We start from the raw sequence: 27631 nt of genomic DNA, 5'->3' as shown, positions 1-27631 counted from the left end.
TCTAACTAAACATTATGGAAAACAGTAGCCTTGTTGCCATGATACCCTCCAGGAGGATTGCCTTTGCCCAGGGTTTTGATTTCAGGAATCAATGTTTCCACTTTATCCCCCCATTTGAGTGTTATAAAGAAGCAAGACAAGCAAGATGATATTTACAGTGCCAAGAACTATTCTAGGTGTTTTTCATGTTATTTTGTTCTTAAAACAATCTTGTGAGACAGATACTGTTAACTCCACTTTTTACATTTATGGAAACCAAGGATGTCAAAGAAAACAGGAATAGGAAATGGACAGCCATGGTACAAATTCAGTCCTTCAGACTCCCAAGTGCAGGGCTTGGCCCTTCTTCCCACACCCATTCCTCCACCTGTGGGAAAACACTGCTCACACATCAGGTGGAAACTGAGCTCAACTTGAGGTAGCTGAGAACCATCCTGCCTGTAGTGTTGCCTGTCTTAATGCCCAAGGATAATTCCAAGTTGGAGACCTCTGCTTGGCCTCCTCTCCTCTGAGCTTGACTTGGGCCAAATGCAATTTTACAAGGCAATAAGGAAGAAGAGAAAGACTTCAGGGTCAGACATAGGAAGAGGGGTAATGCCAGGGTTGAAAATGGATGATGGGCGATGATGGTGTTGCTGTACTAAGAGCGCTTCCTTGTCAAAAGTTGGGAACATGGAGTTCATCCTCCTAATCAGCTCTAACCTCCTCCAAACAATGACTCAAGGTCCAATTGGGACCCATGAATAGTTACCAATTCTATCTGTTTGGAAATGGCACTGAACTTTCAGTTGGGAGACCTATGTTGGGGCCTAGCTGAACTATCTGTGCAGCCTTGGAAAAGTCAATTCAAATTTCCATGGCTCATTTGCCTCCTTGTAAAGTGGATTTAATAATATGTACCCCTTAGGCAGTTTTAAAGAGAACAGAAGACAACTGTGTAAAAGCCCCCAGCATGGTGCTCCGATACAGAGTAAGTGCCCAGGAAGTGTGTGTGGGGTCTCTAAGGCACTTTCACATCCATAATGAACATTTGGCCCTCACAGCATCCCTGTGGGGTTTGATATCAATGGTATCTGAACTACAGAGAAGTTAAATAATCTGGACAAACTTCCATAGCTAGTTAAAGACAAGGTTAAACCTTCAAATCCTGCCCTCTGTCTCAATGCTACATACTTCTAAGCTATACTTTTCTGCAAAAAATTCCTATAACTGTAGTCACTTAAAAATTATTGTCTATACCTAGGTGTTTTAGAAAGACTATCCAGTTTATAATAAATATATAATAAAAAGGCCACAATTTGCTTTAAAGATCCCAGGAATACAAATTTAAATTGAATCATGGAATAATAAGGCATCCATTCCTTGATTTGAAACCATAAAATTAGTCTGTGTCTGCTTTGACCTAAAACAACCTATTAAAAGATGAACATCCTTGGTGCCCCTTGGTGGCCCAGTCGGTTGAGCATCTGACTCCTGATTTTGGCCCAGGTCATGATCTCATGGTTTATCAGATTGAGCCCCGCATTGGGCTCTACGCTGATATCATGGAGCCTGCTTGGGATTCTCTCTCTCTCTGTCTCTCTCTCTGTCTCTCTCTCTCTCTCTCTCTGCACCCCTCTTGTGTGTGTGCTCACTTTCTAAATAAATAAGTATAAATAAATAAACAAGCAAACAAAAAAGATGAACATCCTCCAACTGAGACCAGTGGTCAGTCTAGCTGTGTGTTACCATGTAGTCTACTCCCTGGAAAAAGAGAAGGAAGAGAGAAGAAGGTCGAGAAAGGGAAGGGAGTGACAAGAAGAAAAGGAAAGGGAAACAAGAACAGCCTTGAAAGCTAAGTGCCAACCTGAATCTTTCTTTCAAGAAGGGTCAAGTTATACTTGATAGGTAAATGAATGAGCTCAAATGGACCTTTCACCTAGTTTTTGTATGTTAAAATCCTTTGGCTCTTTCAGTTCTCTAAGGCTTTCAGGGTGGGGGGGGTATAAAGATTGTCCCCTTATAGGGGTTTTTTAAGGTGGATTTGTTTTTGTTTTTGTTTTTTGTTTGGTTTTTGGTTTTTGGTTTTTTTTGGTAGGAGAAAACGAGATTGTCGTAGGTGGTTGACATTCCCGATAGATTGCAGCTGACAGGGGATCCGGGCAGTCCTTGAATGCCTATCCGAGGCTTTAGTCCATTGTTTTAAAGAAAGAGGAAAGAACACATCTGAAGGAAATGGAAGGATGGGAATAAATTTTTATCGAAGTGCTCCTAGCACTGCATCCCATTTCTTCACTCAACCATATCGCTGCTCTTCTGTAAGCTCCTGGAAAGCAAGGACCACACTCGTCTTCTCCCCAACTGTTTTTCCCCTGCTGCGTGGAGTGCCGGGCACCTAGCAGGTGTTCCACTGGCCTCCCAATCAGGCCTCAGACTGAGTTGCTCTGAAAGTAGAAACCAGGATCAGCGTCCTTAATACCATGACAGTCTCTCCGTGCCGGGCACTGTAACCAAATATTTATGTTGGCAGAAAGCACAAGTTGCCAGCCCAAGTTGGGATATAAAAAGATTGGTTTTCAGTGCTGGGGAGTAGGTGGGCTGCATGTGAAACAGAGCAGGGAACCATAACAGCCCCTGGCTGTTCATTCTCAAGCCTTGCTTTGATACTCCTGGACTGATGAACAGAGAGATTTTGCCTGATGGCCAGCACCCAGCTGGGGAGAACTTTGGACATCTGAATTCTGGCACTGGTTCACACCGTCCTGCCCAATCCCCTCATTTCACAGGCTGGGAAACTGAGAACAAAACACAATAGAACTTGCCCAAGGCCATGTTGCTTATTCAGTGTCTGAACCCAAACTGGAGTCCAGATCTTCAGCAAGCAGTTGTGACATTAGACTTGGGGTCAGAAGAGCTGTGTGACCCTGGACGAGTCATCTGGACTTACTGAGCCTGTCTGTAAAACAGGAATGATTTCTAACCCTGGCATCAAATGAAATAATGTACACAAAATGATTTTGCATGAAGTGCTTTGTGTTAAGTTCTGTGTCAAAACTCTGGATCAGGGGTCAGCAAACTTTTCTCTAGAAGTCTAGATAGTAAACCTTTTAGGCTTTGTGGGTCACATGGTCTCTGTTGCAATTACTCAGCTCTGCCTTATTTACAGAAACCTGTGGCAGACCAGATTTGGCCCATGTGCCATGGTTTGCTGACCCTTGCTGTAGATGCTTGGAAGTTGTTAGAGTTACTGTTGATGATGATGTCATAAATGACCCCAAAATTTAGTGGCTTAAACCAACTTATTTGATTATGCTAATGGATTCTGTGGGTCAGGCACCAAGACAGTGCTCAGCACAATCAGCTGTCTTTGCTTCATGAAGTCTGGAGCCTCAGCTGCAGGGATGAATGACCTGACCACTTGGGCTGGAATTACCTGAAGGTTCTTTTGCTCATCTGGGCTGGGATTACGTGAACATCAGGTCTGCTCATATCAGCCTCTCCCTCCCTGTGTCCTGGCTTCCTCGCTCCAGGGTGGCCTGAGGGCTGTTGGATGTCTTGCATGGAGGCTCAGGGCTTCGACCGAGTTTCAGTGAGCTTGGTAGAAGTTGCATAGCCTTTTATGACCCAGACTCAAAAGTCATATAGCAAGTATCCCTTCTGCTGTGTTCTACTAGTCAACACATTCCTGAACCCACCAAAATTCAAGGTGAAGGGCCATCGAACCCCCATGTCTCAATGAGAGAAATGTTAAAGAACTGGGGGGGGGCTCACTTTTTAAAATCATTCTAGCAGAGACTAATAATTTCAACACACACCCCGAATAGTGGTGAATGCTTACTTAGCACTTAACCCTGTGCCAGGCAGTGTATTGAGTACTTTATTCCTCTAACATCCCTTTGAAGGAGGTAATGTGATCATCCACACTTTAAAGACAAGACACACTAAAGAACAGAGAGGTTAATTAACTTGCTGAAGGTCAAAAAATGTAGGTTGTGCAACCAACATTTGAACTCAGGTAGTCAGGCTCCAAAATCGGTTCCAACCGTGGCACTTCATTGTGATCATGAAAATGAGAGTGCTCATTCTATCACTAGAGCAGAACTGGATTAAGAACATGAGTCTTTGGACCGCCCAGCGTCTAGGTAGTTCTCCTGACAACAATCAATTAAAAGCATTTTGCACACCTACTCCGGGTCCAGACCATTCTGTGCCTTTTGAGTAGTGTAAGGAAAGACGTCTGACACTCAGTTTCACTCATAAGAGACCTAAAATATGGGTGAGGAGATTGAATTCTGATTTAATTCTCACAATGCTGTGAGATGGAACCTTTGTCCCATTTTGCGGGTAAGGAAACCAAGGCCCAATGGTTAAGTCATTACTTGCCAGATAGCTGACAGAGTCTAGCCAGATTCAAAACCAGAGCGGCTTGATATGAGTCCCATGCCCTTTGCTATAGACTGCAATGGAGTAGGATCTGGAATGAATAATACCAGTTCTTTCAGAGGAAAAAACAATCATGAGTCCCTAACATATCAGATCTAGCCTGTCCTTAGAGGTGGTCTTGGTTTAGTTCCCTCACTGCAGAGACAGGAGACTGAGACCCAGAGAAGGGCAGTCAAGTGTCCCTGGCCATCCAGCTGTTTGGACCCAGAGCCAAAGCTGGGACTCTGTTTTTCCCACCACCCTGACTGCCACATTGTGCTGGGAATGGCGGGGAGGGGAGTGATGGTAGACTGGGTGTGTGTTTGTTGGGGCGGGGAAGGGGGGGGTTTAAACTAACGGGAAGTTGTTTGCCAAAGCTGCGTGGGGGGAAGGAGCATTTTACAAGACCAGGGCCTCTGGCCTGGAAACATCTGTTTCCCTTCAAATCAGCGAGGAGACTTTTGCCTCCCCAGAATGCCTAAATCATGTGGCGGCTGGGGAAGAGCAGGCGTTGGCCTGGAGACTTCAAACGCATTCTCCCGTACTCTCGGGGACCTGGTCCTGATGTGGGCCTCTGGGGCTCTATCCCTGCTCTTACCCCCTGTCAGATCCGTGAGAAGCTCTCACCGCCAATTAACTTCTCGGTTTCATTCTCTCACCCCTGCTGTGAGGGGGTCTGAGGGTCTTGGATGGGACCAACAACAGCTTCCTCTCCACCCAATTTCCTCTGATTTCTACTAGGACAGCTCGCTCTGGATGTTGGAAGGAGGGGGAGGGGAGAGGTCAGAGCCTTGATCACCGTCATAATAACAATATTATTGATAATAATGCCCACAGCTCACTCTCCCTGAATGTTAGCACATGCCAGGCATCATGATAAGCACTTACTCACATCTCATTTTATGCTACCACTACTGTATACAGTAGGTTTTAAGATCCTGATTCCTATTTTACAGGTGAGTAAATTGACACAAGTCCTTACACAGGCAATAAATAGGGAGCCCCAATTTAAAACCAAACTGCCTGATTCCAAGATCATGCTCTTAGCCATTCTGTCATCTCATCTCTTATGATGGCCTTTCAACCTAGTCACCTTTCGTTCATTTTACAAATGGGGAAGCTGATTTCCAGACAAAGGAACTACTTCATAGTTGATTGAGTCATTCAGTCTGCCATTCAGTCTGGAAAGTACTTGCTCAGCATCACGTGATTTAGGTGTCTGAGCACCCGGTGTAGGTGGGTGGATGGAGATGGGCAGAGCAATATTCTGGTCCTGAAGATGTCATGGGGACAAGAGAGAAGTGTATGAGCACTTGACATAGTAATGCGGCATGTGCTATACTAGGGCACTATTCACCGCATGGAGAAAGGTTTACTGGAGGGGATGAGGTTTGACTCATGCTCCAAGGACAAGGTGAAAAGGAAGGGTTGAGTGGAGAAGGGGAAGGACGACCCAGACAGAGGGTGTAGCATGTGCAAAGGCAAAGAGGTAGAATCCATGTTCTGGAACCATTAGTAGTTGGATAAGGTTCTACTATGAAACAGAATAGTAGGCAAAGACTGGTAAACAAGGCTGGAGGTGTGGCCGGAGTTTATTTGAAGTTCAATGATCCAGTACTGTCAAATGAATAAAGGTCAAGAAGCCACCCTGGGAGCCTGTGGTAAGGATTTTGGACTTTTTCCTGAGGGTGATAAGGAAATTGAAAAATACTTTGCCTTTGAGTAGTCAATCCCAAGGCACTTCCCCCACATTGAAATCACAATTCACTGACACCATATTGCTTTAGACAGCCAAGATCTCACAGGCCACAGTGTGTGGAAAACCTGGGACATGAACTCTGTTTGTTTGTTTTCTTGCTTGTTTTAATATAAGTATACTTGACAAACTATATCACATTAGTTTTAGGTGCACAACATAATGATTCGACAACTCTCTACATTACCCTGTGTCCACCACAGGTGTAACTACCATCTGTCACCATGCAAAGCTCTTATAACACCATTGACTATATTCCCTGTGCTGTACCGTTTGTCCCCATGACTTACTCATAACTGGAAGGCTGTACCTCCCACTTCCGTTCACCCATTTTGCTCATGCCCTTACAGCCCACTCCTCTGACAACCACCACTTTGTTCTCTGCATTTATGGTATTTCTGTCTGTTTTGTTCTGTTTGTTTCAGGCACCTTGGCCAGTGTTCTTTCCCCTAAACCAAAGTGGGAGGAAGGAACAGCACGAGTTGGAGTCTGGAGCTTCAGGTTCCTAAACAGCTCATCCCACTTCATCCTTGGAGCCCCCTCTGTTGTAATAAAAGTATCCCAAAGGTGCAATTGGACCTAAGTCAGCCAGTTATACCAGAAGCAGTCTAGTGTATAGAAGGCACACTGGGGGAGGAGTCAGAAAAGCCAGTGTCTACTCTGAACTAACTGGCAGTGGGTCCTTACGTAAGAATCTTTCCTCTCTGGGCCTCCATTTCTCCACCTGTAAATAAGTATATGGAGTTTGGGGATGGCTCGGGAGTTCTAGTTCAAACTGTCAGTGAATCTCAGCCTGCTTCAGTGGGCAAAGAGAAGATGAAAGAACTGACCAGATGGTGGTGGGCACCCTTCCGGATCCCCTGAGAAACACAGAAGTCTCACCTGTGCCTTCTCTCAGTCTCTCTTTCTCTCCCTGCTTTTCACTCTACTCTATGGGTGTGTCTGTGTGTCTGTTTCTCGGTCTCTTTCTCTTTCTTTCTCTCCTTTCTCCCCACCCTTCTCCACATCAGGGGCCGCCACTTTCTTCCTCTCACAAAGAGTCCCTCCAAGCCCTGCCTGGTCCCCTAACAGCTTTCAGATGTGTCTCTGGAACAGTTCTACAATTACAGCTGAGACGGGCAGAAAGTGCTTGGCCTTGTGACTTTTGACCCAGGCCTGTGAGGTTGACATCTTCCTCTTTCTCCACCCCTCCACCCCCCACTGGCAGGGTGGCCTGAGGCTTCCTCCATCCTGAGGCCTCCACTGACATGTTTGGTTACCCTAATAATACAAATAGAAGCTACCTTTTAGGAGCAAAGACTGAGCCAGGCCTGCTGCATCATTGAGTCTTGATCTCAAACTTGTGAGAGATAGAGAATTTCACCAGAGAATACTCAGCCAACAATTGGGGAAAACAAGGATTCCACCCAGGTTTTTGTAACTTAAAAATGTAAGACTGCTTCTTCCCCAGCATGCTGTTATTCATGCTGCTTGGCTAAGCAGAGAGGTGACCCTGGACCCTCTTGGTGGAGGAAATATATTGCAGAAATACCATGGAAACATAAGTGGCCAATGGGAAAGCAGTGTTTAAAAATTTTTTCCAACTCCTCATGTTTTGAGGCTAATTCACATATTCCATTCACTATGCCCTTCTGTGTTTCCCTCAGTTGGAATGAATCTCCTCTTCCCCAAGAAACCATTTTTTAAAGGTATACTCTTGCACAAATAAGTGCTCTTTACATGGTCTTTATGAAAATCTGCAGCAGGGCGCCTGGGTGGCTGAGTGGGTTAAGCGTCCAACTCTTGATTTCAGCTCAGGTCATGATCTCACAGTTGTGAGATCGGGCTCCGCACTGGGTGTGGAGCCTGCTTAAGATTCTCCCTCTCCCTCTGCCCCTCCCCCCCTCAAAGAAATCTGCAGCTTACAAGCCACCTCTCATGTATCACTCTATGTAATATTTGAGATAATCATACATTATCTCTACAATTATCCCCATTTTGTTGTAGAAAATGTAGAAACTGAAATTAAGGAATTATATGTGGGGGGCACCTGGCTAGCTCAGTTGGTTAAGCATCTGACTTGGTTTCAGCTCAGGTCATAATCTAATGGTTTGTGAGTTCAAGCCCCACATCGGGCTCTATGCTGACAGTGCAGAGCCTATTTGGGATTTTCTCTTGATCTCTCTGTACCCCAATGTTTATAGCAGCACTTTCAACAATAGCCAAAATATGGAAAGAGCCTAAATGTCCATCAACTGATGAATGGATAAAGAAATTGTGGTTTATATATACAATGGAATACTACTTGGCAATGAGAAAGAATGAAATCTGGCCATTTGTAGCAACGTGGATGGAACTGGAGAGTGTTATGCTATGTGAATTAAGTCATACAGAGAAAGACAGATACCATATGTTTTCATTCTTATGTGGATCCTGAGAAACTTAACAGAAGACCATGGGGGAGGGGAAGGGGAAAAAAAGTTAGGGAGAGAGCCAAACCATAAGAGACTCTTAAAAACTGAGAATAAACTGAGGGTTGATGGGGGTGGGAGGGAGGGGAGGGTGGGTGACGGGCATGGAGGAGGGCACCTGTTGGGATGAGCACTGGGTGTTGTATGGAAATCAATTTGGCAACAAATTTCATATTAAAAAAATAGTAATTATCAAAATAATAAATAAATAAATTAATTAAGCAAACTAAAAGAAAAAAAGATGTGGTATGCTCAGGTTCATTTATTTACTCAAATATTTACTGGGTGTCTATCATATATACCCAGTACTGTTAAATGCCAGGGATACCGTTGTACTCAAACTGACATATACACCCTCTGGGAGCTACAGGCTAGGGTTTGGATCCTGCCTCCGCCGCTTTCTAGATGGGTTGTTGTGTGGGTAGTAACTGCTTACACAGTGGTACCCAATACTGTCCTTACCTTCCTACTTTGCCACTTGCTTATTCTCGTATCCTGGAGTTTCCTCGTGATCTTCCTTCTAACTCCTCTGCAAGGCTTCTCAATCATTACTCACCTCAAGTAGCACTTAACATTTTATGTTCATCCACACTGACCCACGAAGTGGCCAGTGGCCTCCTTAACAGAGATGCGTGATACAGAGAGATGAAGTGAGCACAGAGAAGGGAAGTGACTTGACCAAGGTCACAGAGCAAGGAAGTAGAGTGGAATGTGAACCCAAGCCTGGCCATCTCCAGGACCAGGCTCTTCCCTCTGTCACCACTGCTTCTCTCTTTTATTTTTTTAATTTTGTTTTCATGTTTATTTATTTTTAGAGAGGGAGAGATATAACATGAGCAGGAGAAGGGCAAGGAGAGAAGAAGAGAGAGAACCCCAAGCAGGCTCCATGCTGCCAGTGCAGAGCCAGATGCAGGGCTTGATCTCATCTTGACCTGAGCTGTGACCATGAGTCTGACGTTTAACCCACTGAACCACCCAGCCCCCCCCCACTGTTTCTCTTGACCTAAATAGTACTGGATGTAGTAAGCCGTAGAACTGAGCTCCACTCATGATGCAGAGATACAACAGGAGGAGAGAGAGAATGCCCACATCACAGTGCTATTGTTCTTATACCAAAGGCGGAAGCCCGAATCCCCAGAAAGCAGATGAATAGATTAGGTTCTTTTTGAAGATGGGGCCCAAATACCCCATGTTTAGGCCTCTTAAGACTTATGTTTTAGGTATTGGCCCACACTTCCTTACCTTTGCCAGCACTCCGAGCCAGCTAATGAAAGATAAAAGGTAGAGTTAGATTTGGCAGTGTGGATAAGAACATAATCTTTGTTTTGATTTTGCTTTTTAGAGAGAGCAAGTGAGGAAGAGGGAAAGATGGGAGAGAGAGAGGGAGAGAGAGAATCTTAAGCAGGCTTCACCCTCAGCGTGGAGCCTGATGTGGGGCTCGATCCCAGGACCCTGAGATCACAACCTAAGACAAAATCAAGAGTTGGACGCTCAACCGACTGGGCCATGCAGGTGTCCCAAGAATATAATCTTTGGATTAAGGCAGACCTAAGTTGTGGTCCCCTGTTGCTACTTACTTAATATGTAATAATAGGACAATTACTTGACCTTTTTGGGACCAATGTCCTTATTGATAAAACACAGCCATAATACCTAGCTTAGGTAGTGTCTGAATAAAATGACTGCTAGCACATTGTTAATGCTCAGTAAGTGTTTGTTCACTGCATGAATGAAAGAACATAGATGAGTATTCTAGCCATTCAAGACACCACTAGGGTTCACTTCTGAAGTCCCGGACTCAGACTGCTCTGTCCCCAAATAACTACGAGACCACAGGAAGATATAAAATCTAAGCTTCAGTTTCTTCATTGGTGAAGTTCAGGTGATAATAATCCCTGCCTTCTAGGTTTGCTTACTTGTAAAATAGGAGTAAGTACAGGGTGCCCTGCAGATGATTGGTGCCCAATAAATGCTATATGGTTGCTATTTTTTTCCCCAAATCATTTCTCTTACAGGCTAAGCCTCCCTGACTTCTATTGACCATTACCCCTGTACTATGATTTTGTGTTCCTCCTTACACCTTCCAGGGTCTTCTCTGAAGTCACAACCCAGTGCTCTGTTTTCTCGCTGTGCTACAGGTTCACTTTGTATGCCGTGGATACACGGGGGAGGCACTCGGAACTCAGCACAGTGACCTTGAGAACGGCCTGTCCACTGGTGGATGACAACAAAGCAGAAGGTAGGTGACCAATCTCTTCACTTCCCAGGTAATTCCCATATTTCCTTTAAGTTCTGTACCCAGAAGTTAACCACCACCCCTTTCCTGCCACATACACGTATTTGCACAGAAAGAAAAAAGTGAAAGGACTAAGGGGACAGGAGGAACACGGAAGTAAATTAAGAAGGCCTAAAGGAAATTGAGATTGTCCAGCAGTATCTGAGCCAGTGGAGAGACTTGTTCCTCTTTCATAGAATTTGTCTGTGTTCTGGTTTAGAGGCAAGGATGGTAGACAGTCAGGGCCCCATGACTGTATCCTGCCCCTTAACCTAGGCTTTGGGAGACCAGTCACTTTTTTCCATTTTGGTCTGTGCCAGAGCTGGCGTATCAGTGACAGTAGAAGATGACTCACCCTACTATCATTAGGTCCTCATAGCACACATTCCCATCTAGCCCAGGGGTGGCCTCAGAATCCTCAGCCTAGAGCTGAAGTCAGTGACTATCAGTGAGAGCTAGCATGCAAGATTGGACCTTTCTGCTGCTCCTGGTCCCTGAAGTTGTAAACTTCAGGCAAAACACCTAAAAAAAGTCGAACCAGTCGGTCACATCCACCACATACTTAGTTCTTCACCAACATATAGGTATGGTTTCTACATCAGGACTGGCCAGAGTGTAATGGTGGCTTGTGAGTCCTGGTGGTTCACTTCAGGTTGAGCAAATATTTCCTAAGAGCACTGGTACACAAGTGATGCTCTACACCTTTTAGGAGTTCACATTCTAGGGAGAGAGAGAGAGAGACAGACAGACAGACAGACAGACAGACATGTCTACACATGGCTGAATAATAAGCCGAATAATAAGCACTTTGTGTGGTATCAGACAAGACAAGATAGTCCTCCTATTGAAGAGCTATTGAATCTCAAAAGTGAGGGGGTTTGAGATGGTTTCCTGGTCATTTATTGTTATTGTTGTTATTATTATTATTATTATTATTATTATTATTATTATTTTAAAATAACATATGCATGGGGTTAAAAAGAAAGAAAGAAAAATTAAAACCAGGGTGGAAATAATAAGAAGTAAATGCTCCTCCCATTTTAACGCAAGTTTCCAAGATTCTTCTAGAGGCAATTGCCATTAGCAATGACTTGGGGGGACATACACAAATTTTGGTCAGAGTCTTCAAACATGAAAGAGTGGTCCTTCCATTCAAGAGAGCAGCCCATGATGACTTCAAGTTACATCAATTGAATAGGAATGACTAAAGAAATAGAAATTGCTGTGAATGGCCAGCAGAAGAGTCTGATTTTTCTTGGAAAGATTAAAAAAATTTTTTTTAATGTTTAGGTTTTTTTTGAGAGCGAGAGAGACAGACAGCACAAGTCGGGGAGGGGCAGAGAGAGAGGGAGACACAGAATCCGTACCAGGCTCCAGGCTCTGAGCTGTCAGCACAGAGCCTGATGCAGGGCTGGAACCCATGAGCTGCAAGATCATGACCTGAGCTCAAGTCAGATGCTTATCTGACAGAGCCATCCAGGTGCCCCTCTTTGAAAGATTTTTGAATGGACACCTGTTAGACCTGATCATGGAGCTGTGTTGGAAATTTTATAGAGGGGATGTAGAAGTAGACTGCTGAGATGAGCCCATGACAGTTGATTTAAGCCTCTGCACTTGTTTGGAATTTTCTGTTCAATCATGGGCACCAAATGTTTGTTGACAATGAAGCTGGCAAATTATGACCCCGTGTCGAATGCTTTACATTCACTTTTTAATTCCACCCTCCCAGCACACCTGTAGAGTAGACATCCTTATCTCCAGTTGATAGATGGGAAAACTGAGCATAACTAGCCAATGATATTCAAGGTGGACTGAAGGTCTGTCTGCCCCCAAATACCATGCATGTGAAGTCCCACACAAATGTGCCTCCCTTGTTGCAAGGCATGTTTCCATGCTCACTTTTTCCTGCTGTCCAGTGATCTGTGCCTATACTTCTCCCCACCTCAGAGATAGCAGACAAGATCTACAATCTGTACAATGGGTACACAAGTGGAAAGGAGCAGCAGACTGCCTACAACACGCTGATGGAGGTCTCAGCCTCGATGTTGTTCCGAGTACAGCACCACTACAATTCTCACTATGAGAAGTTTGGTGACTTTGTCTGGAGGAGTGAGGACGAGCTGGGGCCCAGGTACGGATGGCTGTGTGAGTATGAGTGGAGTGGCAGATTCCTCTTACTTCTGTATGATTTTACTGGACCTCTTTTTTTTTTTTCCCATAGGCTAAGAATGGGCTTTGTCAAATAAATAAGGGTATCATTCACTTTTGTTCTGTCAGGATTAGAGATGGGAAATGGGCAGGGAGAATGACAGAATCTTGGAATTTTTGTTTCTTGGACTCCTGGAATATCAGATAGGAGAGAGACATTACTGTCCTTTCCATCATTCACTTTCCTCACCCACCTTCCACCTTCAGGGTTAGAGACAGGAACCATGGACTCCAGGAGGGTTATGTGTCCTAACCAGGTTGATAGAAGGGCATAGTGGCAGACTCATGGCCTCTAATCTAGGGCTCTCCCCACTCTTCCATAAGAAGCCTGAGGTTTTCTAGAATAAGTCCATTAGTGACCATTACTAAATACATTTCTATATTCAATGTGTATTAAGCCATGACTTCTGTGATCGGCAATGACTATGCCAGCCACTGGTGCTAGATGCCATGGGGGATTCAAACATCACAAAGGCACAGTCCCTATCTTGTGAAGCTTCATTCACAAAGTAGTATATGAAATGGTGGCTGCATTTCATGCCTTGCGCCTAACAACATTCACTTATTCGTTCACTCATCACTTACTTTTAATAGCACCTCTTACCAGTTGGTTATTGACCATGCAGTAATAAAAGGAGAGAAACTCACTGTTGGAGGTAATTAAGCATTTAAGCAATTGAAAAAATAGGAATAAGTAAAAGAGATAACAGAATAGGGTCCTTTGGGAAGGTGAGAGATAGACATCTGATCTAGGTAACCTAGTGAAGGCTTCCCAAGTGCTGAGACTAAGACCCACAGGGTGAAGAGGGTCAGACTAGAGGAAGGGGAGGAGCATTGGAGGGTGTGGGGCATTGTGACTAGCCTAGGGAATGCACAGAGGAGATAATGTTACATCAGGCCGGGGTTTTCCTCAAATTTTCATCATTTGCCTGCCACTTTTATGAGTTTCTACATATCGCCATACTGTAAGCACTTGTTTTGTTTTGGTGTCTTAGATTCACTTCTCATTGATAATATATTTGAAAACACCGTATCATTTTGTAAAGGGAAAATGGGCACCAACTACCCTTAATAGAAAATTAAATGTAGGGGTGCCTGGGTGGCTCAGTTGGTTAAGCATCTGACTTCGGCTCACGTCATGATCTCGTGGGTTGTGAGTTCAAGCCCTACGTTGGGCTCGGTGCTGACAGCTCAGAGCCTGGAGCCTGCTTAGGATTCTGAGTCTCCCTCTCTCTCTGCCCCTCTCCTGCTCATGCTCTGTCTCTCTCTCTCTCTCTCTCTTGCTCTCTCTCAAAAAAAATAAAGATTTTTTAAAAATTATAATAAAAAAAAGAAAATTAAATGTAAACATTTGATACAAGGGAAGAGAAAAAAGAAAAAAAAAAAAACAGAAAACAATGCTATTCAATCCTAGTGGAGCCTGACACTCTGAGTTTAAAAAGGAGATTAGCAAGTGTTAGAGAAGTACTAAAGACACAGTCTCAAACCAAGACTTTCTTTTTTAAAGTAATCTGGAGGAGGGGAAGAGAATGAAAAAGAGAATCTAACTGCTTTTCCCAGTGTGATTCATTGTTGTTTAATGCTGTGTCTGTGATCGTCTTGAGTAGCACCTCAAACCCTTTCTCCTTCCCCAGGGGAACTCCTTCTACACTTGGTAAACACTGTGTGTAGAGGAACTGAGAGAGTTTCCCTGTAGTTGAAGCAAAGTGTGTGACAGCAGGAGTGGGAAGGGATAAGAAGGGAGAGGTCAGCGGGGGCCAGTCCTGAATGCCCTTTAAGTAGGGTTAAAGAGTTTGGATTATCTCCCCAGGGTAATGAGAAGCTTTTCAAGTGTTTTTCAGAAGGGGGTGATATTAGCTGATCTTCAGGGAAGAAAGATGCCTCTGACTTGCTGTTGGAAACATGGAGAGGGGTCAAGACAGGAGGGAGGTAGTGAGGCTCTGGAGGCCGTTGTTATAATAATCCAGGGGAGACAGTGTGGTGTTCTGGGGCAGGGTGGTACTGGTGACATTGGAGAGCATCACCTGACCTCCTGAAATACTTAGTTGGTAGCACTCTATGCTTTAAAAATTTTTTAAATTACTCAGGTAAGCTGGGCAAAGTAGGGTATTCTCATGTTGTGGATGATAAGGAATTGGAGGCCCTGTGAGGTCAAGTGAACTGCCCGTGGTTGCACAGAGTTTTATATGGAGGCTGATTCTGCCCTGAGCTCTTACCCTGAGCCCTTATAACACTTGAAATAACCCTCCAAGGATTTGAGGCCCTCAAGGGAACAGATGAGAGCTGGGATCTCTCCCTGGAATAGACGTTATCTGCCCATTGGGTCCTGGACTATAACTTTCTCTCTTTCACATGAAAGGAAGTTTCTTTAGATAAAAGCTAAAAGAGAGTAGACAGGCAGAAGCCCAGAGCCTCAGATGAAAGCCACTGTGTGAGTCATCTGGGCTGCCATCTTGCCCATGGTCAGGGAAAGGCATCCCACTTTATTGGCCTTTCCCACAGGGCTCAGAGAGTTTGGGTGGAAGGTAAACCAGAGCTCCACTCCTGACTTTGTCTTTATGACCTTCTGGGATCCTTTATGGCCCTCAAGGACATAAATCTTCTGGAGAGGCTGCCTGGCCGCCCACAGAGGTAGGACAACCCACTTGGTAATGGGCTCTGATAACCCCCCTAACCTCCAGCCAACCAGTCACCAGTCACTGTCCACCAGCCCCCGTTGGTATCACCCAGTTTCCTCACTCTTCAGTATTTCTAGTCTCTGGAGGGAATATGAGATTCCTTTAACATCCCACACTGGCATGTCCACAGGAACCAAGATAGCTGCATCCTAATCTATCCTGACAGTGCTAATGAACTCAGTGTACAACCTTGGGTTCTGGCTTTCTCTGGCTTTCAGTCTCCTCATCTATAAAATGATCAGGATGAACTAGGGCAGTGGTACTCCTTCTTTTAAGCAGTAGAAAATTTTTTTCTACTGAGATCTTATGTAGACCCCCATGTCTCAACTAGAATGCTACTTCCTCAGAGCATCCTCTAAGATTTCTACATATCTTCTCAGTCACATGCTCATGTTTTAATTTTCTGCATCATACCTATTAGCTTTGGTATCTTATATTGCTTATGTGTTTACTCTTGTGTTATCTCTCTTCTGTACTACTATGGCAGCTTATGTGTGTTTAGTGATTCTTTATGTCCTACTCACTCTTGTAAGTGGGTGCTAAATTTACTTGTTAAATAATTGGATAATGTGTGGCTCAGATGGTTACACAGTTGTTCTGGTAGAAACTAGAGAGGGTGGTCTGGAGCTCCACCTGCTAGGTTTCCCTTTCAGACCCCCTTCCCCCAATCCCGAGGGACTCTTAAGTCTCTGTGAGCTATCAAAGATCTATAGGTCACAGTTGGTAACAACTAAATTCCATGAACCCTAAGGTCTCTCCAGCTCAAAAGTAGCAATAAAAAAATGCATTGTGCTTGCAAATATTAAGAGACCTGTGGAGACCACATTTCATTAATTTACTTACTCGTTGATTCACTTAATGTGCTTACTATGTACCAGGCTCTGTGCTATGGGCTGGAAATATATGAGTGAAGAAGACAGATCCTGCCTTAGAAGGAGCAGCATCTAGTGAGCAAGTCTGTAGGTAGTTGCAGTGAAGCATGTTACAAGAAGCATGCTGTAAAAAGGAGGGTGAGAAGCTGGTTTACTGCAGTGTTTCTCAAACTTTAATGGGCATGAGAATCCCGTGAAAGCCTTGCTAAAATTCAAATAGACTTAGTGGCTTAGGATGGGCCTGAGATTCTGCATTTCTAATAAGCTCTCAGGTGTGATGCCAGTGTTGCTCGTCCCAAAAGTACACTTTGAGTGACAGGGTTCTAGATGTGAACAGCTGGCACAGCTAACCCAGACCTGGACCTCAAACAAGAATCCTTGGAGAAGACAGTGAAGTCTGTGCTTAGCATCAAAGGAGTCCTCCCATGGATGCTTTCATCAGAAGGAACAACCAATGCAAAGATGAGTTGGGGGATGGTAATTAAGAGGATACACTTAAGAAGTATAATTCTCATTGGGACAGAGAGTTCAAGGTGAGAGGGGGGAAAAGAAAAGGCTGGTGAGTTCAGCAGAGGGCAGATCATGATGGCTCCTGTGAGCTTTGTCCAGGAGTGTGTTCTTTCCCCCAAAAAGCCAGGTAAACGTTTTAAACAGAGGAACAATTTGGGTAAATGTGCCATGACTCCGAAGGGTTCGCAAGTGTGCAGAGTATCAAAGTGTAAAGGAGAGAGAGAGAGAGAGAGCAAGACACTGCCCTGGAGCCAGGAGCCTTGGGTTCCTGTCCTAGGTTTGCCACCCACTAGCTGCGTGACCTTGGAAAACCTCCATTCCCATTCTGGACCTCGTTTGTAATGTAAAAGAGCTGGACTCCAAAGTCCCTTCCAGCTGGGAAGCGAAGAAACCAGAAAGCCCTCAAGGTCATAAAGACCAGAGAACAGGGACAGCTTGACTGTCCTTTAGTCCAGCATGCCCTGTTTCTCAGGGACCTAGGTGGCCAGGGTGTTAAGAGCACTTCCCAGAACCACCGATACCATGGAATGAACTCTATCAGGAATCACCAAACCCCAAAATGTTCCATACTTCTCCTTAAAACTATAGTCATATACCCCCATAAAATTTGGTGACAAATTGGGCATCTCTTATCTCTGCCTAATAAATCTATCAGGCCATTGTCCTCCAGAGCCTGGCTCCTGTGGCAGCCATGGGTGCCACAAACAGCTACTCAGAGAAAACCTGCTGACACCCAGCTGGCCCAGCCATACGGTTTCTGTTAGACATGAGAAACTGAGCTCATAGGTGGCTAAGGACCGGAATTTGCTCCAATAGAATATACTTGACCACTCTTGGGCTTCTCGATGATCCTCTCAGCCACGTGTGGCTGAAATGACAGAATAGGAAGAAGAGAGAAAGCACCTGAAGGGATTTTGTTTCAGTGAATTGATCTTTCTGGACTATAATGATATATTTACTGTCTCAGCCCCTCTTGCTTCCATGGCAGACATTGCTAATACATCACAGAAGTCATTACAGACTTGGTTTAGCCTAGGATTTTTCTCAACATAGCAGGATAGGCCTTTCCTATCTGAGAAGAGATGGCATATCCCATGAACCATGGTTGCTGCATCCATAGTGAAAATAAGCAAACTCGATGTCATTCTTTCAATTCAAGATTATATTAACCCTTTCCTTAGCTATCAGGGATTAAGTCTTTTGGAATTTCTAGGATATTTTGAACAAGAGCAGACTTAGGCTTCTAGGGCCATCTTCCTATGATCTCACATGCACTTTTAATCTTTTTTGTTGTTGTTGCATATTTTGACATTTCTGAAATCAGGATGGACGGTGCACAATGGATGTGCACATTAAGTGTTATATTCTTTCTCCTTTTCTTGAAAGGCTATTATTAAATCAGTGGCATTTCTTATAATTTAAGATGCCTCAGGGTGGATAAATACAAAACACAGGATGACCTTGAACAAGTGTTCTATGGATCAGTGTTCCCACTGGTAGTATAGCAAGGTTGGCTGCTATTTTGTAGTCTGTTTCTGTTCCACACTGAAATCACTGGGTTGGTTGAGACTCTGTCATTCTTACCATCAGTTAAGGAATGAATTCTTGGGAAGGTCTTATGGTTTCTTGCGAGAGAATAAGGAGAAGACAAAACACAAATATTTTCACTCTTATAAATCACATTTCAAAGCTGATGTTGAAGATCTATATCAAGACAGCAGTATTGAGCTACTTGTTTTCTGTTTTGTGGACTGGTCTGAGGCTAGATGCTGAAAGTAACCCCAGTGAACTACCGCAACGCCATGAAACCATGGTTTCATTGCTCAGATTCATCACACCAGCTACAAAATTATATGTGTATATACGCAGGTTTTCAAAATGGAAAGACCTTATTGTATTTTGTTCTAAAAGTAATTCTTGCTCATTCTGTAGCATCTACATGATGTGGATGTATATAAAGTGGAAAGTGAGAATTTTGCACTCTGAATCCCATAATCCCAACCCAGAAATAAAGTCATTAGCAGTGTGCACATACCTTTCTAGATATGACTTGGATAAGAAAATGAATAGGGATGCTGATACAGGCTTAAGGATATACCTGTATCTACAACCAGAGCACAATTTTCACCAACTCTGCTATGTACAACAAATAGATACACCATGTTCTGCTGTCTCTTTATACTTAATAGGTCTTTTCTCTTGGATGCACATGTACTGTGTTATCTGGGTAGGCCCTTTAGCCATGCAATTATTTGAATGTACTATATGTTACTTGAGTCTTCTGTTAAATACCAACTAGGTTTCTTCCAAATGCTTTGCTGTTATAAACAACTCTGTATAAACATTTTGCCCAGCTGGCCATATTATTTCCCTAGGTCCACATGGATGCTCAAGTGCCATTCCATTCCTTTTATCAATTCCTGCTAGAGAATTTTGGATTTTGAAAGCTGAGTCCTGAGAATTTCCTCAGTTCAAGTCAGTTCGCTCTTATTAATTCCTTCTACATTGTCCAAGAAGCAGGTGGAAGATACTAGTTGAGCACTATTATGGGCGAGGTCATTTACATCTCATTTCATCTCCTAAACTGTCGATTCTGAAGATTAAGCAATAGGGAATCACTGGAATTAAGTAAATTGTTTAAGGTTACATAGCTAATAACTATGGTTAGCTAATAACTTAGTTATTAGCTAATAACTAAGGTTACATAGCTAATAACTGCCAGAGGCCAAATTCAAAATAAACTCAAAATGCAAACTTCAAACCAGCGTCCTGTCCATTATAACACATTGCATCCCAAGATATGTACACAACTAAAGCAGAATATATTATATATCTCAACAGAGAAATAAAAAGCTTCAGCAGCAAAGGGTAAAAGATGACTTATGATAGCTGGAAGTTCTGGAAGACTTCCTGAAGGTGAAATTTCAGCATGACTTTGAAGCAAGAACAGAACTTCAGCAAATGTGGTCCTCTTACGTCAGGAACTCTGTGCCTTGGCAGTTGTGTCACATCTATCGTGAAGTTCTCATCAGATGCCCACCAGATGGTATCTGTGAATCAACCCCTTGATTCTTGTCAGTAAAAACAAACAAGAACCACAAAGTCTTTTCCACTTTCTACTACCATTAGAGTCTGCTATGGTCTGAATGTTGTATCCCCCCAAAATCCATAGATTCAAAAACTAATGTCCAAGGTGATGGTATTAAGAGATGGGATCTTTGGGAGTTGATTAGGTCGAGAGGTTGGATCCCTTAGGAATGGGATTAGTACTCTTATAAAAAGAGGGACCAGAGAGATTCTTTGCCCTTTCACCATGTGGAGGCACAGCAAGAAAGTACCATCTGTGGACCAGGAAGCTAGCCCTCACTAGCTACCGCACAGCACATGTCCTCAGTGCCATGATCCTGGACTTCCCAGCCTTCAGAACTGTGAGGATTAAATCTCCATTGTTTATAAATGACACAGTCTGTGGTATTTTGTTATAGCAGCCCAAACAGACCAAGACAGACTCCTTTCTAAAACTTACTTGATTTGATCATCTCTAGTGATATGGAGATATGGAAGGGTCCATTCTAGATTTCAAGGATTCTAGTTTTAAGTTTTTTATCATATTGAGTCAAAATTCACCTTCTGTTAATTTTGGAGCAATATCATTGATAACACTGGGGTGCCTTGCAACAGCTCTAGATGCTCTTCTCACACTCTGTTAGCCCTGGTCAAACCATATGACCAGCCCAAGCCTCACTTTTACCACCTAAAGACTGGGACTGAAGTATGAACTCTAAAATTGTGGTGAGGATTATATTTAATTTCAGGGTTTTTTTTTCTTCCCACTAGTCTTCATTTATTAGAACAACATAACCGTTTGCCTGAATTCTCCCTTCAGAGGACACATTCCATTCCTGCTTTCCACACTTCCTCATTAAGACTTGCTTTTGAGACAAGCTTCAGCATCATGATCTGGCTACAGTTTGCACATGTCCCTCTTACCAGAAGTGACTGGGGTTCTCCAGATGTGGCCTGACCAGGGCAACATGAATGAAGTCATTCTTTCTCTTAATCTGCGCTATCCACTTTTGGAGGTTGTGTCCCGTTTTTGTGCAACCACGTCATGCCCTCGACTCTCATTAAGCTTGAGGTCAGCTAACACAGAGACGTTTGAGCTCAACTAAAGGAGATAGGGAGGAGGGGGAGAGGCCAATAGGAACATTTCCCTACTGCCTCTTTTTCCCCCCTCCATTCCAGGGCCCCCTTAGAAATTAGGTCTGTATCCACTAACTGTGTCAACAGCTGATTGGGTAATGGTGCTGGGAATAGAATGGTCGGTCAAAGGTTCTATAGTTCCCGGAGAAGTGGCATTGGAACTCAGCCCCTGACTCCTCCACAAGCCATTCCTGTCTCAGCCTTGCCCGCTAATACAACCATAAATTAATGTGCACTGTCACTCCTTCACCTCTGGCTTCCTATCCCAGCAGGCCTGGGTCCCGTCTCCAATGAGGAAGATTTCATTTCCGGTATTTGAGAAAAGTGGTCATTCTGACCTACGATTCCCTCTCCAGGGAAAGCTTGGAGCATGCCTGGCCTTTGATTTATGGATCTCCATTGCCTACAAATTTATTACCCAGCTCTCTCACCTTTGGTCTCTCACTCCCCCTCCTCTTCTCCGGCCTTTGAGCACCTCCAACCCTTGTCTCCATGGTGTCCCCTTCTGAGTTCTCCTGTGTTTGTTGGCTAAATGCAAGCCAAAGTCTGAGGCAGTGTGTGCTGTGGACAAAGAGCAGGGGATAGTTAAGTGAACTGGCACCAGTTTAGTGCCTATTGAGTACAAATTTCTGTGCTGGATGCCTACAGCAGTCATTCATTTCAGCCTAACAGCAGCCCTACAAAATAAGCATCTCTAATCCCATTTTACAAATGAGGAAACAGACTTACAGAGAAGTGACTTACCCTAATGGTTTCTGAAGCCTATGTCCTTTCTACTACAGTATGCTACTTTGAACCTTGGCTAACATTTACTGAGAGTAATCAAATTACTCAGCTCATCTCATTCCCCCCAGAACACTGTTATTACTCTCGTTTTACTGATGTGGTAACTAAGAGCACCATTGAAGAACTTCCTAATGATCTACATGCTGTTAAGTTATAGAGCTAGGATTTGACTCTGAGACTCCAGGCCCAGATATTTAAATTCAGCTCTGTACAACCAAGAGCTCTGGTTCTTGCTCTGCCTTTGTTACTAACTTAAGGTGTTCCTTTAGACCGAGTATTTTCTCATTCCAAACCTCAGTTTCCCCATCCATTCAAAAGGAGGCTTGGTTCATTGGAGTTCCAGAATTCTCCCTGAGGAAATGGCTGGGCCTTTGGAGACAAAGCCTTTGGACATGTTGGAGGGATTCCCCTTTCCGACCTCATTTTATATCCGTGCCTTGTTTTTGTGACTGTCTGAATCAGTCACTCTCCATTGCCCCTAAAATATAACACTTCCTCAGGGCTTTGAAGAGTCTAGATGGTCTGAGATCTGAAAAACTGACTAGTCTCTTATCCATTCTTTGCACTAACCATTTCAAAGTTCTGGTTGTTCATGCTCTTGGTAATCTAACTTTGGATGGGCTCTTTCCTCTGCCTCCCCATCTATCTTAAAAACCTGTCTCATCATTGAAGTCCTAGTGTAGTTGTTAAATCCCTTGGGAAGATTTCTGAGCCCCCAAACTAATGATTAGGTATCCACTTTATTCCTATTTCTGTCTGTCTCCTGCCACTGACTTGCAAAGGTGCCCAAGGCTTATACCAGTACAGAAATAGTGATGATGAGGGGCAATGGTGGGGGTGGTACTTTCTACCCTGTATCGGGGACTTACAATGTGCCAAACACATTTCTAAGGGTTTTGTGTGTATTAACTTCTGTAATCCTCGCTATAACTTTATGAGGTTGGCAAATGTCGCTCCCTTGTTATAAATGAGGAAGCGGAAAGAGGACGCAGCTTTTTAAAAGCACAGAAAAAGCAAGCCAGCACCCTTAAGTGTGATGATAGGAAACACTTGACTCCTGGATGTGTGCCCTACCTGGTTTCTTGCTGCCAGGCTTGTCCTTCCCCCAATTCGGTTCTCCTCAAGGCATCCAGGAACGTTTTTATTTTTTTTTTATATGAAATTTATTGACAAATTGGTTTCCATACAACACCCAGTGCTCATCCCAAAAGGTGCCCTCCTCAATACCCATCACCCACCCTCCCCTCCCTCCCACCCCCCATCAACCCTCAGTTTGTTCTCAGTTTTTTAACAGTCTCTTATGCTTTGGCTCTCTCCCACTCTAACCTCTTTTTTTTTTTTTCCTTCCCCTCCCCCATGGGTTCCAGGAACGTTTTTAAATAGTCCAGCTCTGAATCTGTTACTTGGCAGCTTGAAACCCTTTGATAACTCCCCTACTTGCCTTCCAGACTACCAATCTAGATAATACTTATTGAGGGCTTGTTATAGATTCATTAATGCTTTTTTTTTTTTAATGAGTCTTTGTGGTAGATAACAAACATTATTCCCATTTCATGGATAAGGAAATGGAGTCACACCTGGTTAAACAATTCCCTCAATATCAGAGCTAGTAGGTGGCTGAGCCAGGATTTGAACCTGAGCAGTCAGGCTCTAGAGCCTGAATGGTGCACCATTACTTGGTACAACCAACTCCCCAGTTCCTGAGTTCTAATGGCTGGCTCCTGCCACTTCGCCAGTTTCCCCACTGTGTCCCCACTTACCACATGGCATTCCAACTGTAAATCCTCAGAAATTCAACGTAATCACTTATCTTTATGCCTTTCCCTATCCCTCCTGTTATGTCTTTGTCTTCTTTGACCCCTATTCATTTATGAGACTCAATACAAGTTGCCCTTCTACTAGGAAGCCTTCTTGGATATCCCCAATCCTACCTAGGCACCTTCCTCTGCTTCCTCCCGGCCCCCATGCCTCCTCCTATCATTCTCCTTTTTGTCATTGTCCATCTGTTGGTCTTTCACACTGAATAGGGAGCGCTCTCATAAAATAAATGCTCAATAAATGAGCAGTCAATAGCATTATCTCCTTTAACTTCACAACAGTGCCATTTTTCAAGTGAAGAAATGGGTTTAGAGACGTTAAGTAAATTTCCCAAGGACACAGAGCTATTAAGGAACAGAGCAAGGACTCAAACCAGGAGAAGAGAGAAACGTACTCCTCAAGCTCTTCTTTGGCCTGCCAGGGGAGAGAGAGGTCTGTGGGCAGAGTGGCAACTCGAGTGTGATTATGAAGCTATGAATTCTTGGCACCTCAGGAAATATTCCACCCAAGTGGTGAACTATACAAAGAGGACTTTTTGAAAGGTACCTCATAAATCGTGCCCACAAAACATACACACGTAAGCCCAGCCCTTTTCCAGTCGCCATGCAGGTGCCTGACACAGTCTCCCACTTGTGGGGTATGTTGTCATAAAATGCCCTCCCTCCTGGGGTCTCAGAGGGGCATGGAGAGGACAGCATGAGAGAGCTGTTCACTCAGCCCTTGGGTATCTTGAAGATGGTGGAACCTAGAGAAAACTGGATTCTACATGGAGATGGACACCTTGACAGTGACACTAGTCTATGGTGGGATCCGGGAAGAGGATGCCCCTTTTCCTCTCTCAGCCTCAGTTTTCACATCTTCAATGACAGTAGGTGAGACCAGGTCACTGGTTCCCAGTTGGGGTGATTCCCCCCGCCCTCACCTCCAAGAGGAGAATTTACAATGTCTATAGACAATTTCATTGCTAGGACTGGGGCAAAGGAGTGCTATTGGTACTTTACGGGCAGAGGCCCAGAGATTCTGCAATACTTCCTACCAGACAGCCTCCACAACAGCAAATTATCTGGCTCAAATGTCAATAGTGCCATCATTGAGAGACCCAAGGATCTCAGAGATCCTCTCTAGCTTAATCTTCTATGCAGCCATCAGACCTCCTCAATGATCCTCTTTCTGGTGCTGGATAAAGGACTCCAGATAAATTACTCATGATGATCACCACAGCACAGGGTGATTCTTGTTTAGACTAGTGTTCAGTATGACCCTGTTCCCAAGATACTATCATAACAATTCTTGGTAATCGTAGGTATAATTTATTGGGAGCTTACTCTGTGCCAGGCTTTGGCCCTTTCTCATGGTAAATCTTAACCACGAACTTGTGAAACTAAGACCATCCTCACTGTTTTAGAGATGACAAAAACAAGATCTAGAGAAATCTGATTTGGGAACTTAGCTATTAAGGCTTTGATGAAAGATCTCCAAATTTCCTGCCTGTAAGAATAGGGTATGAGAGGGGCCCCTGGGTGGCTCAGTCAGTTAAGCATCTGACTCGATCTCGGCTCAGGTCATGATCTCATGGTTCATGAGTTCGAGCCCTGTGTCAGGCTCTGTGCCAGCACAGAGCCTGCTTATGATTCTCTCTCTCTCTCTCTCTCTCTCTCTCTCTCTCTCTCTGCATGCTCTCTTTCTCTTTCAAAAAGAAAAAAAAAAGAATAGAGTGTCAGAGAATAGAGAAACACAAAAGCAGAAGTTAGAGAGGGACTTCATGGGTATCAGGCCTAGATTCGAATGCCCAGCCCCAACGGTCAACTTGATGTTTGACCTTGGTCATGCAATGTCATTTCTCTGAGCTGTGGGCTCTACTCCCATTCTGTGTGAGTGGAAAGAACAGTATGTTCAGGGCTGTTGTGAAGATTAAATAAAACTGTTAAATGTATGCAAAGCACTTACTCTGTGCCTAGCATGGCTAGTGTCAATAAATTTTAGTTGTGATTGTGGTTTCTGTGTATGATTATTATAATAATTTCTCCTTGGTCACAGCCCTAAGGCTGGTGACTTCATAACTCCTGGGACTCTCTTTTCTTGGAAATGAAAATGCTGGATCAAAGGTTCTATGTCACTTTCATTCTTTACACATTGCACAGTTGAAGAGGACAGATTCTGAGGTGATTTTCAAATGGGTGTTTGAAATATCACACTCAGGCCAGGAATGGTTAGGAGGTTGTTGGGACAGGAAGTCTTCATTTCTCTTGTCGACCTTTATTCACCGTCAAAGGCTTAAGCTTTGATCTGGGCTTCATTCTTCATTGCTGTCTCGTCCTGCCTTTCAGGAAGGCCCACCTGATCCTGCGGCGACTGGAGAGGGTGAGCGGTCACTGCTCCAGCCTCCTGCGAAGCGCCTACATCCAGAGCCGTGTGGACACCGTGCCCTACCTTTTCTGCCGCAGCGAGGAGGTCCGGCCTGCGGGTATGGTGTGGTACAGCATCCTCAAGGACACCAAAATCACATGCGAGGAGAAGATGGTGTCCATGGCCCGAAACACGTATGGGGAGTCCAAGGGCCGGTGAGGGAGGGTACTGCCCTCCATGAGCACAGAGACTCTCCATGGGAGGGGGAGCCCTACTCTCGTGGATCCTGGGGCCTGGGGGGGGCTGGGGGACAGCTGAGGATGGGCCTGGCAGATGAGGCTTGCCAGCGAGGCCAAAGCAAACTCTTTCTCTTGTGGATAGCCGACAGAGAACTTTGTAACTGCTGGAATTATCCGTTTTTTTTTCTCTTTTATTTTTTCTAAGATATTATTTGACTATCCAAGTCTCTCCTTTTTAAACATTTTCTTATGGATGGCGGTCAGTCCCGGGGGAGGGGCTTTCAGGTGGAGACCAAGCGGCCTTTGCTCTTCTTCCTTCCTCCTGCCACACTCAGCTTCCTTCCCACAGTGGGCCCTGGAGGAGACCCATGGAGAGACAATCTGACCTCTTCAGCATCAGGAAGGAGGCCCCGAGGATTGTTGCAGTGAGGAAGCTTGGGTCTTTATGGCTTTTCATTTTCCAGACACTACCGGGTTTGCAGGATCCCTGCCTCATCCTGCTGCCTGTGGGCCTGGACAGAGTCCCTGCAGCACTTTCCATGGATTAAAAATTCTTATTGTCTCTCTTTCTGCTTGGGTAGTGTTTCTTGCCCCTGGGGGACCTCTGTGTATTCACTCAACAGATATCTATTGATTACCTACTATATGCCAGGCACTGGGCGTGCAACGGAAGAGTGAGAAGCTCCCTGCTCTCGGACCGTACAGTCCCTTGGAGATTATAGAGAGGTGGGTCAGTGAATTCAGGCTGCAGTAGGGGGTTCTTAACTCATTGCTGGGTCATGAGACAAACTAGTGCTTCAAGGAAGTGCTTCCTTGAAAAAGTGATGCCTAAAGCCCAAAGGACAGGAGGGGTAATCCAAAGAGAGTGGGGAGGAATGAGATGGGCCACCAGGAACATTGAAAACCCAGAGATAAGAGAAAACGGAACACATTCCGGGGCTGAAAGCACTTCCCATGAGAATAAAGACCCAAATAGCCAGAGGGCAAGCTGGGGCTAGGCAGAGTGTTGGAAGCTTTGGACAAAAAGTTGGACCATATTTGAAGTAACTGAGAGGTACCAAAGAATGTTAACAAAGTGAAATACCAAGC

The 27631-nt window shown here is 44.3% G+C and overlaps 1 protein-coding gene across 5 annotated transcripts in view; it reads left to right on the top strand.

Moving 5' to 3' along the window:
* Positions 1–26781, top strand: part of ASTN2 (astrotactin 2) — an 882297-nt gene extending 855516 nt beyond the window's left edge. For 3 of the 5 annotated variants that reach the window (XM_047068551.1, XM_047068542.1, XM_047068534.1), the window contains 3 exons: positions 10746–10846; positions 12830–13013; positions 26285–26522. In XM_047068551.1, the coding sequence (XP_046924507.1) occupies positions 10746–10846; positions 12830–13013; positions 26285–26522 (523 nt within the window). Of the gene's footprint in view, positions 1–10745; positions 10847–12829; positions 13014–26284; positions 26523–26747 lie in introns of those variants that run through there. The other 2 variants (XM_047068564.1, XM_047068556.1) reach the window with 2 other exon arrangements.
* The last annotated feature ends 850 nt before the right edge of the window (positions 26782–27631 follow it).

Source organism: Lynx rufus, unplaced genomic scaffold (assembly GCF_022079265.1).
Source record: "Lynx rufus isolate CCGP_SWC_20201006 ecotype Redwood Valley unplaced genomic scaffold, mLynRuf1.p SCAF_10, whole genome shotgun sequence".
NCBI classification, from domain to species: domain Eukaryota; kingdom Metazoa; phylum Chordata; class Mammalia; order Carnivora; family Felidae; genus Lynx; species Lynx rufus.
This window is presented reverse-complemented; position numbering and strand designations above follow the sequence as displayed.